This window comes from Podarcis vaucheri (genome assembly GCF_965113315.1).
Source record: "Podarcis vaucheri genome assembly, chromosome: 6".
Lineage (NCBI taxonomy): Eukaryota > Metazoa > Chordata > Lepidosauria > Squamata > Lacertidae > Podarcis > Podarcis vaucheri.
The window spans coordinates 30,736,446-30,748,974 of NC_138764.1; the positions used below are offsets into that span (position 1 = coordinate 30,736,446).

The 12,529-nt window shown below is 42.8% G+C and overlaps 1 protein-coding gene across 1 annotated transcript in view; it reads left to right on the top strand.

Annotated features, from left to right (window-relative positions):
- Positions 1-583: 583 nt before the first annotated feature.
- LOC309535171 (uncharacterized protein) overlaps positions 584-12,529 on the top strand; it is a 49,219-nt gene continuing 37,273 nt past the window's right edge. Inside the window, exons 1-2 of the mRNA XM_082228014.1 lie at positions 584-594; positions 9,338-10,898. Of these exons, the coding sequence (XP_082084140.1) occupies positions 10,884-10,898 (15 nt within the window). The 5' untranslated portion in view covers positions 584-594; positions 9,338-10,883. The remainder of the gene's footprint in view (positions 595-9,337; positions 10,899-12,529) is intronic.

Genomic DNA, 12,529 nt, shown 5'->3' on the forward strand with positions numbered 1-12,529 from the left:
TAGTGAGTCTGGCTTTTCTGCGAGTGAGCTGAGACACATTAGTGGTGGTGGCGGCTTAAGGGGTGTGAAGACAGGAGCAGCCTCTGTGGAGGCAAAACCGAGGCAATTTGCAAGGTCTTCTTCAAGGCAGAAGAGTCACTTGGTGATGCAGAGCTGTGCATCCAAGGAAGGAGGTATTGGGGAGGATAAAGTAATAAGAAACATGCCATTCGGATTCAAGAAGACCGCATGCCAGTGGTATCAGCAGATAAATGTTTAGGCATGGGGAAGTCTCCATCACTAGTTTTGGCAGTGTTATGCCATCGCTCAAATATATACTGTATTTTTTGCACCATAACACTCACTTTTTTCCTCCTAGAAAGTAAGGGGAAATGTCTGTGCATGTTATGGAGCGAATGCCTCCGGGTGGCGGGGGGTTCTGCTACAGTCGTGAGCAGAGGATCCATGGTTCCCCTTCCTTCCCTCCTCCGTGGTTACAAAGCATGTATCCACATGGATCATCAGGATTTTTGCATTGGGCTACTCCAAACCCACTGTCAGATCACATGTCTGTGGCCACAGCATGAACCACAAAAATCATATATCCACTATTTCGTTTAGAATATTTTTTTTTCTTGTTTTCCTCCTCTAAAAACTATGTGCGTGTTATGGTCTGGTGCGTGTTATAGAGCGAAAAATACGGTAGTTACCAGAAGCTCAGGCAAGCTTGTGAGCTGTTCAGGGACACCTGGTTCACCACTGCTGAAGAAAATGTTCAGAATTTCCCAAACTTGGGTCTCCAGCTGTTTTTGGACTACAACTCCCATCATCCCTAGCTAGCAGGACCAGTGATGATGGGAACTGTAGTCCAAAAGCAGCTGGAGACCCAAGTTTGGGAAACATTGGGTTAGATGCACCAATTGGTCAGATGTGCCATTGTAGGTACTTAGTATGGCAATGGGTGAAATTAGATGGAGCTAGGCTGAAGATGACTCAACTAAGGACCACTCTAAAGCCATCTGATGTAATGTGCGTATGTCTACATGTTGTGGGGAGGAACCCGATAGCCACATTCACAACTAGGCAACCTTTCAGGGGCCGTATTCCAGTAGTGGGCAGAAGCAAAAGCAAAATTGGGCAAAGTAATGAAAGGAAGTTTTAACTTTTTGTAGGAGGTGTGTCTTCATACTTCTTTATTCTCCAAGCAAAGGAGCATTATCTGAGATCAAGGACACATTGCAGCCAGGACAAAACACCCAAAGAGGATGCAAAGCAGAGCTGGTGAGGGGGTGGTGGCCGCCTCAGCAGTGTGGGGTGTGACTTGGAGAGGGGGGAGCACTGAAAGCCTGAGGTTCCCTACTCTTGGATCTACATTGACAAAACCGTCGGGTCTGAGACACGGTTTTCAGGGCTTTCTGGAGCAGAACTGACTCACAGCGGTTACCCTGTTTGCTTCTTTTATATTGTCCGCAAGTGGTGTGCAAACACTGAAAACTGATGGGTGACGAGGGACGCAGGAGGGTAGGCGTTTGTCTTGACAAAAGCGGCAGAATGGACAGATTGGAAGCTTGCACCCTGAAAGGAGCAAAGGAGATCAAGGAGAAACGAACATTCACACATCACAAAACCGGCATGGAGAATGCCGGGGACAGTTTTGTGATGTACGAAAGCAATGCACGTGAGACAACCGCGGTATCAGATAGCCTCGGGATGACAAGCCTTGTTCTCTCCTGTTCCTTTCTTCTCTTTTATCTGTTGCTAGGACCTGTTCCCAGCCTCCCAAGTGAACCTTCATTAATTTTGCTGTTGCTCTGATAAGGCCCGAATCCCCCGCTGTTTGGGAAGACATCTTTTATGGTACAAAAAGATCTATAGGAAGATGATATTCATTGTCTTTAATTAAACTGGGAATTTCCGCTTGCTGCGAGTACTCTGGTGATATATATATTTGAGGCATTATTTCCCCTCAACGCTTTCAAATTTACAACAGAGAAATGGATAAATAACTTTTAGTGGGTTGCCATAAACAGTGTGTTTCAAAACAGCGGGATGCTCCCTTTCCCTGCCTCCTTTCAGAGGAATGAAAACAGCAATAATTTTTAACTAGAGTTGGCAGATCTGAATTAAATCCACTAATGATCATTTTCTAAACAAGCATTATTAGTGCACACAAAATGTGAAGCTTTGGTTTCATTAGCTTGTTTACAGAATATTACAAAACTATTGGCAAGGTGAATTATTAATTGAAATGTCTACCGTGTACTTAAGGAGCACAAATCTATTTGCCAACATTACCAAGGGGTGCATTCTAACATGGTTTTTATCTGTCGGGCATGTTTTAAATATCTGCTTGTGTGTGTCCCTAATCACAAATGACAACAGTTCCTACAGAGCCAACTCAACGCTAAGCATTTCATAATGCAGAAAACAATCATTATGATCAGGCTGGGCTTCTGTAGCCTTACCATCTTGTCTTTTACCTTTGTCAAGTCTTTTGGCTTGCTGGGGAACATTCAGATTCTATAGATCATGGGTAGGGAGCCTGTGTCCCACTAGATGTTGGATTGCAACTCTCATCAGCCCTGGCTCAGTCATTGTGAGAGACTGGGACCCACTACTACTCATTATATGAAGTTATATTGCTGTTCTGATTCTAAAACTGTTCTCTGCCGATGCTTGCAAGATATCACAATACAGATGAGTGTGGCTGCAAACATGGCTCATCACTGAGTTTTAGAAGGAGATATCTGGTTGTGAGCAAGAGATCTGGGAAAATACCCCAAAGATAATTAATAGCGGAGATTGCAATAATTCTTGTATATTTGTGTTAATGTGTTCAGAAAAGCAGGATGGGAACATGGATGTTCAAAGAAGAATGGTGAACTTTTCCAAGCAACCGGAGACTGCGCTTGCATCAGTCAACCTCTCCTACACCCTGTTCATGCCTCTCCTGGTTCTGAGTGACAAGGAGGGGAGGGGAGCTTGTCTCAGCAGGAGGGGAAACACCAGTGATTCTTCACCAGCCTGACTCATCTCTGCCTCTTGGCCTCCCTCATCCCACCCTCCTGCTCCAGCCTCTGATTTTGAACTTCTTTCTGCCACCGACTCTCCCAGCTCACTAAGCCCTGTTTCCTTTTCAGCTTCTGACACCTCCTCCTCCTAGTCTTTTTCTGCTTCTCCCTCTTCTCCCTGACCACTCATCATTGTCCCACCACCACTCCCTGGGCTCTATGTTCCTTGGTGGTGGTTCCTTAGCTGGTTCCTCCCACCATTTCTCTGTGTCTAACCAGTCCATCTCTGTGTCTCTCTGTGTCTGTCTGTCTGTCTGTCTGTCTGTGTCTCTCTCTATCTCACCCACCCACCCAACATCAACCTGTTCTCTCCAGTCCTTCACTTATCTCTTTTGGAAGTGGCCGATCTAGCTAAATATAATAGGTGTGTATGCTTTCTGCTGCTTAATATGCTTAAAATATATATACCAAAAACATTTACCCACTATATAATTATGCAGAAATTAAAGTTTCTTTAGCCACTGTTCAATAGTATTTTAATTGGGCTGACAAAATTGCTTTTGGCTTGCATTAAAAGACATTAGTATCTTATTTCTAGTAACAAAATAGTAATCAATGCTAAATTCTAAAATGTAACCAAAGAAGGCTGTATTTTTTATTAACTGCAGAAAGATAATGAATCTGCCCTATATAAAGATTTGGAATAAATCTTCTGAGATGCTGGGGATGGTGTTTTAATTAAAGTAATCCTTATTTGCATCTAACAAACACTATTGCTACTTAGAAATCTAAGACCTCAGTGATGCATATTAGTGCATTACCTAAACAAATCTAATAGTGACTTAATACTTGTATTTGAAGTAGCAATCTGTCATAAATTAAGAGCATTTGCATAGTAAATTTACAGGTTGTTATTCCTTGTAGAGTTTTATATAATTAAGGGACACGATAAGCCTTAACATTAATAATTTTTAATGGTGCAAGGGAGCTGGGTTTTGATGTTAAAGTGGTCCTCACTTCAATCAGAACCAATTCTCCAGTCTTTGAGAATTATAATGATTGCAGACTCTGGGTGCTTCCCCGAAAAAACCAGGCAGCAGGAGGAGGAGGAGGAGGAGGAGGAGGAGGAGGAGGAGAAAATGCTTCCCTATAACTTGGTGCTGCCACAATTTTAATTTTTTTCTAAGCATCTTGGCTCCAAAATCTCCATTCTGCTTGGGAAGGGTACACTGACGTGAGGCTTTGTCTCCAGTGGGAAGAAAGCAGCAACCATGCTTTCCTGGCTGTCCCCCATTAAGATAGACCACAAGAGTCCCCCATCCCACATTTCTGTTTGGTGGGTCTAAGACTCCTGGACTGGGCATATGTCCTCCTTCCCACTGGGAAGCAATCAAGTCATCCAAAATGCATTCACACCCATTAATATTTAGAACTTCTACCCAATGGATGCACTGACAACCTCGGCAAATAGCTTGCAGACTTGCTTCACTTTCCTTGGCGTTTATAAATGCCAAACACAAAGCTCTTTTGGTCCCCAAACATGGTTGCAAGGTACTTAGAAAAAATATTGAAAGGTCAGTATGCTTTGTGTTCTACAATTTGATACGAATATGTAGTTTTTGTCCAGCAGTTCATCTCTACTTGGTTGTCATGATATTAACCCACAAATTGCAATATTCAGAGTGTTGACTACTTTCTGGGTTGACTGCTTTCTTCTTCCCGTCTGGTAATTTGGGGGAGTATTCTGAATGGAGGTGGAAATTAAAAGTTTGATCCCCTCCCCTGTGCTTGCTCGCGGGGAGACCTCAGCTACCAAGGTCAACAATTTGCAAACTTTGTGGAATTACGTGACAATTTCCTCTCATGATCCCCAGTTGAGAGAACTCGAAAAAAGAGTTGTGAGTCTAATAGTCTGAGTCATAGGGTTAGGTCTTGGGGTCTACAGAGAATTTGTTTGAACTCTTGGCTTAATGCATTGACGATTTTCCATTAGCAATGAATTACAGTAGTAATTTCATTAATTTCTTCACCTCTATAAGGGTATGTTAGTATGAGTTGCTTAGCCAAGCATCAAAGGAAACATTGCATTTAACCTTTAGCCCTTTGCAGTGTAACCAGGACCAGTTAAGAAGTAAATTAGTGTAACATCCCTTTAAAAAAAATTACTTTAGATAAGCAGTGAACATAATTTTTGTGTGTCTTTAATTTAATAGGGGTTTATAGTTTTATGCAAAACCATTCACATTACATATGACCCTCTGGGAACTCTCCCCCCGCCACTCCCAGTCTGTATAATTTGGTGTCTAATAATCTGCTGTCTGTTAAATCCAGCACAGTCTTGATTAATGAATTGTGATGAACCAATGCATTCATTTACAGGTTTGGTCTAATACCCTGAAAGCCTATATCAATGCTTGCCGTTATTCATGCAAATAAACTCCGGGGAGAAAGCACTGTGAGCAAGAGGGCTGAGGGAACATACAGACAGACACATTTGCCTTCCTTGGAGCCAAAGGGCTGAGCTACAACCCAGACACCCTGGCTGAATCTGCAAATGAACGTCAGTCTTTCATGTAGAATAAGGTCCAAAGTACATGTTACAGAAAAATGCATGTAACAGTAGCCCCAAGGCTCATTTAGATCACTGGAAGCAGAGAATCACCCGGAGGAAGAGATACTTGATCGGCTCTCTGCCTAATGTATATGTATTTAAAGCTCTGTGATACAGAGAGCAGCCTTGGGGAGTGGCCAATTTGGAATGTGAAAATAGTGTGTAGGGAAAGTTCTAAGCTTACCGTCACCTCATGGCTTCTCTGCTCCACTGGAAGCAGAGCCGGTTCTACCATTAGATGATGTGAGGTAATCACCGTAGAGAGAAGATGTTGGGGGCAACAGCAGCATGTTCCTGGCTGTTCCTCCTGTGTGTACCATGTGGCCTTCCCTTTGCTCTTTCGGCTACTTGTCTGCCCACAAGTGCAGTGAACAGTCCTGTCAACAGTGTTCAGCTACCAGTCCAACAAGTTTCTACACACGGAATGAGGCAACGGGGCCGCCATCTTGTCTCAGGCAGCAACATGTCTTGGATTGGCAGTGTCACTTCCTGTTTTAAATGGGCCATTGGGCTACCGTTATACAGGCAACTGTTTGCATGGGGGTCTTGTTCTGGGTCATCGTGCACATCATCAGTGCACACATAAGCCTGTCATGCCACACACCCCTCCCGGGGCCCCAAAATAGTGTGTGGGTCAGCGGCCACACGCCAGTTGAACACACACGAAATGTCCACTGCCTGTACACACTTGCATGTGACATGTAGGCCTGAAGTATCAATGGAACTGTAAAGCTGAACTGTGAAGCAAAATATATTCCATCCATCAGCCATGAAGCTGCTCTATTGTATGTTCTTGTATGTTCACTGTTCCCCACAATTTTCTGTGGTGTCAAATGTCACTGGAGCTGGCCATTGGCCAACAACAAGGATTATCAGTGCATGAATGTTAGTTGCCAGGGAATAACTGTAGGAGAAGGCTATTGCCCTCATGTTATGCTTTTGGGCTCAAATAGGCACCTGGTTGGTCACTGTGGGAAATGCAATGCTGGACTCGAGAGGCCATTGGTCTGATCCAGCCAAGCTGTTCATATTATTTCCTAAGTCAGCACCATTGCCTGGTGTGCTGCCACTATGCTTCAAAGAAAGATAGGTACCTTGAGAGGAAGTGCTGATGTGGAGTCAGGTGACCTGGAACAAGCTACAGTACTGTGATTTTATGACCTTCCCACACGCATGCCCTTGTCTGTCTGAACAACTGAGCCTCAAGTTCAACACTGCCTGCAGTCTTAGATTGCTGTCCAGGGCTTCCTGTCTCTCTGCATCCACCTCACCACACCCTTTATTGCTACCTGGTTCCCATGCCCTTCACTTTGGATTGATTCACACATGCATATACATAAGTTGATCTGGTTTTTTTTTTAATAAAAAAAACGATGATGCTATAATGCCTGCATATTGCATGGGAAAATCCGTAGTGATGGGCAAACTGTCTTGTTCAATATTATCATCCTAATTGAGAAATAAGCTTCCAAGGAACCTCAGGGTTTCCCAAGTGCAATTTACAAATCATTGGAGTACCATGATCTCCACTGTGATTTAGGATGAGTGAAATTCCACTCCAATTGCACTATACAACATCAATTTCCTTTACTTTTGGAGCAAGATTAATTTATGCTGCTGTATCTTCCGTTAGCTTTGATAACATACAGAGCAGATGATCCCAAAAGATATTGAACCCGAGGCAATGTCTTTTTAGATTTGTAATAATTACATGCAAAAGTTATTCAAGAGTGTGGCAATTAATGTTGATGAACTTTTATTAAATTCTGTTGTCGATTTGCAGAGATTAGTGGTGACATTTTTAAAGAAATACTTCCAAACTTGCAGTTCTTTGAAATCCCTTTATGATTTTTCCTGTACTAAATTTTTATCTAGCGGAGAATAACTGGGCTATTGAAAATTTCTTGGATTAAGACTTGACAATAACATTTTCTAAAACTGATACGAGTCACAGTATGATGTCATAAATGAGCATACCTATCAAATTCATTCAGATGATGCACTTTTACCATGGAAAATACAAGAAAGAGGGCAATCCTTGTAATGTACAGATCTGCTCAGTCTTTGCCCATGCACAAAAATCTGCCTCTTTTTGTCGGTATACTTTGTTCTGTTGGTTTTGTGTCTGCATGCAGCAATGAGCCACTGTGTGGGGGAAGGAAACCTGAACCACGTATTTGGGGAAACTCCTACCAATTCTATATAAAAAGGTAAAGGTAAAGGACCCCTGGACGATTAAGTCCAGTCAAAGACGACTCTGGAGTTGCGGCGCTCATCTCGCTTTCAGGCCAAGGGAGCGGGTGTTTGTCCACAGACAGCTTTCCGGGTTATGTGGCCAGCATGACTAAACCACTTCTGGCACAATGGAACACCGTGACAGAAACCAGAGTGCACGGAAACACCGTTTACCTTCCTGCCACAGCAGTACCTATTTATCTACTTGCATTGGTGTGCTTTTGAACTGCTAGGTTGGCAGGAGCTGGGACAGAGCAACGGAAACTCACTCCCTTGTGGGGATTAAAACCCCTGACCTTCCGATCGGCAAGCCCAAGAGGCTCAGTAGTTTAGACCACAGCGCCACCCGCCAATTCTGTATAACTCTGGATGTGTAGGGATGGGCAAGGAAGATCCAGATACCCTCATGCCTCTGAGCATGTTAGAGTTGACAGTTCTGGGAATTTGCCAGGGAAAAAGAGAAGTGCTATGTGATAATCTCTCTGGTCTGGGGCCAATCAGGCTGGGACCCAAAAGTTGGTACTTTAGGTAGGCCAATGAGATTTTTGGCATCATTGAATGCCATACACAAACCAACATGCACACTATGGGTATCCAGAAAAATACAATGAACTACCCATCATTTCTGCTGCTTCTTGTTTTGGGGTGCAAATAGGGTTGCCATATTTTGAAGAAAAAAAAAGAGGACATATTTGCCAACTTCTACTTTTAACTATGGATCGCTATGACGACTCTACCCATGAAAAAGAGGATATGTCCTGGAAAAAGAGGACCTATTATAAAAGGCTTGAAAAGGAATCAGGAAGTGCCTTCCCTAGATTGTGGGTGTGCCACTCTAGTTGTCTCCTTGTCTGCCTATCTAGATCTGCTTCTCTAAATGTCAAATCATTTCTATGACATATTCATTGGCTAAAACCAAAGGCTGGTTGCCGACAAAATAAATAACGAGAAGAATGCGGGCACTTCTTGCCACACAATTCAGGTTCCACAAGGGTAGAGATTTATGTAAACAGAAGAAAATATAGAAAGCTGGGAATCCAGGGAATATGCCTCCCTGTGGATGCCCATCTCTCTCTCTCATACACACAGTGTTACATCACAAACTTCTTTCAAAACTTTCCTTAGGTTGGCCTTCAGGCATAGTGGGCTGCCATTCAAGAAACCCAAATCCAAACCTGACTCAGGTATGTAGAGCTAAGTTGTGAGATTCTTTAGATTCTTGCCTTAATCCACAGGTGCATGGCAAGTTTGTTAAATTAACATTAATTATTTTGTATGTGAACCAAACTTCTGTTTTTATGCTAAAAATTCATTCATTTTTGCCTACCTCCCTGTACCACTGCAGCATTTCCCCTGCCTGAAAAGAAATTATGTTTGGGCTCAAACGGGCAAATTTCAGTAATTGATAGACAGATTTGGAGGTTTGGAGTTCCCTGCTGGGACTTTTTCGCTGTTATCAGTGCTGGAGCAAGAAAGTATTCAAATAGTGGAAGGACTGAAGAATAACATGAATGTACGAAGAGATCACAAATAATTGCTTTGCTTCAAATTGTCCGTGATGGATGCTATGATACTAAGTGAGACTTTAACAGTTTTGATACTTTACCCGGTTGAAGAAAAATGATGTTTGAAATTCTGACTATGGAACTTAGCCTTTTTAGTTGTCTGTTTAGCTTACATTCAGCAACTCCATTCCCCTCCACCCTCATTCATCTAATCCCCAGGTAACACAAGCTTTAGATGGTGTTATTAGGAGCACTACAATCCAGCTACTTTTCCTTCCCCCAGTGTTGATGTAGCAGAACTATCCAGACATTTATAACTTCAGATACTGAATCCCATTGAGTTTTCTTTCATATCTCTTTGCTTTCACCCCCTGTGCATTTCTTTTATATTGAATGCATATGAAAATTAGATTGTTTCCCTCCTTCTTCAGCTGTAGCTATATATGGAAATGTTTAATGTTCATTCCCTCCCCCCAAAATAACATAGCTTTTGTAACATCGCTATTACTATTTAGCTCCAGCTGAGCACTGGTGATATCCTAAGCATTACACACAGAACCAGGGGTGGGGAAAACATTCAATTCATTTCACATTTAAAGGCGAACCTACATAATTCACAATTTCCGAAACAATGTGTGAACCGAAATACATCCATCCTTTGAAATCCACATTTCCTCTGAGATTTGCAATGCACTTCCCTGGACAATCAATATGTGCAGAAATGGACATACTAGGGTAAAGTTTGCATAAAATCCATATATTTATGAAAGCAATGTACAAAATTTGTTGTATTAGGCAAAATTGCTTTGTTAAAATATGTACATCAGAGAAATGTGTATATACAGAGAAATGTGGATGAGTTTTCACAAATACTTTTGAAAAAATCTGAGAAGATGTGGAAATGTGGAGAACTGAATTTAAGACTGGAAAAATGAGAAACTGAGAGAAACTGAAATAGACACCCTTCCCTACACAGAACATACATGTAATGTGGCAGTGCTTCTCAGACAACTCACAGCTTGTATTTGGCAGAGAAGACTGAGGTGGTTCCAGGACAGGACAAATACATTTTGCAGCCTGAAGTGAAGGACAAACAAGATGGCTGCCCCCCGTTTCATGTACAGAAACCGACTGGACTGTAAACTAATTCTTCAGTGCTTGCACTCACACCTCTGTCATCCAACAGAGGGCTCTGGGGGATGCAACCCAGAATTTGCCGCCTGAGACAGTCACCACATTCTGCTTAATAGTAGGGCCGGCCTGGAGTAATTCTTACTGAGGTGTTAAACCTTTGCAGGCTTTGTCACTTCAGTCTTAAGCTGAGGGAATACTTGACTGAATGGATTGGTTCCTATTCTTTAGTTCCATGCCAAAGTATTTATTGGGGGTGGGAATAAAGGCATAAGTGTTCTTGTCAAAGAGCGGTAGGCCTGTATCTTCACCAGTGGCACCACCTTTCCTTTTCCTCCATTGGGAAGAGTTCAGAGGGGACCCAAAACCAAGGAGAATACAGACAGAAATTCAAAGACTTGCATCTACCAGATGCCATTAAACAAAGTTTACGGTTACTACTTTATCATCTACAGTGGTACCTCGGGTTACAAACACCTCGGGTTACAAACACTTCGGGCTACAGACTCCGCTAACCCGGAAGCAGTACCTCAGGTTAAGAACTTTACCTCAGGATGAGAACAGAAATCGTGCGGCGGTGGCAGCAGTGGGAGGCCCCATTAGCTAAAGTGGTACCTCAGGTTAAGAACGGATTCAGGTTAAGAACAGACCTCCGGAACAAATTAAGTTCGTAACCAGAGGCACCACTGTATATCTGTCTGTCTGTCTGTTTATCATTTATTTTTAAAAGACCTTTGACTAAAAGCAATAGGTGCAACTTCATTCACCCACAAAAATAAGCACATTTCATAACTCTGGATAGAGACATTCTTTTGTTGCCACCCACCATCGCTTACCTTGAAAAACCAAGTGGACTTGTGAAGACAAGAAGCAGTAACTGCCAAAGAAGTCAATTCCCCCTCACCCCCCCTCTAAAATGGACTCTAGGCTTGCCATATTTTGAAGAGCAAAAAGGAGGACACATTTGCCGACTTCTACTTTTAACTATGGATCGCTATGACGACTCTCATTTTACATACCGATGCAAAAGAGGACGTGTCCTGAGAAAAGAGGACACATGGCATCCCCAATTAACCTTCCAAAAACAGAACTCTGTTTTTGCCCGTGGAGCATCTATAGTTACTCCAGTGTCTTAATGAACAATATGGAATTCCAGTCAGTTAACCGGAGCTGGTGAGGATTTTTTTTCTCCATCTATACCTTTAAAAACAAATAAATGGCTGCAATGTAAGTAGCGAAGGAGATAGGGTAACTTCTGCTGCCACAACTCTCACAGCTTTTGAACGCTGCTGTGACCTGCCGTTCAGGGGTGTGAGAGGCTCAAACAAACTTCCCCCCTCCACACAAGGGTTGTTTTGTGTCTTCCGTTTGCGGGAATGTAAGGCAGAACTTATCATAATAATAGGTGTGCAGCAAAGGTTCATAATAGGCTCATGCTTGTGCCGTTTCTTGCTTTGACTTAAGCCACGCTGAACATTATTCCGAAGTGCTTCCCTCCCTGCTCCCCCCCCACCTCCACCCCCTGGTATTATTCAGTGGGTAATTATTAGACTTCATGCATAAAATGAATGTGACAGTCCAGACAGATGTATATTGTTGCTGTGTCTCTCTCCTGCTCCCCCCTCGGAGTGACAGCGGCTGAAATTTGCAATGATTACCATGACAAAGGCCAGCGTTTTCAATGTCCTGGAGGTCGCATTCTGACTGTGACATGCCAGCAGCAGCGGTTCATGCAGGCCACAGCCAGCGCACAAGCAGAATTTGCCTTTTTAATGCAGTCTCTCTAGGGTACTTGGTTTCACAATTGCCATTGGTTTTTGCAAGCTGCCAGGGTCTGCGGGGTGGGTTTGTATTGAAAAGGACCAGACCAGCAGTACTCCTGGCTTCCACTAGGGGCTGCTGTTGAACTTCCAAAGCAAGCACCTTTAAAAATAATAATAATATATATTAAAAAAAATATTAGAAGAACAAACTGACAGATCATTCTGGTGTCGATCAAGCCTTTCTGATGCAATACATGAAATCTTTTGGATGTACCAGTAATAAATACTTCCTTC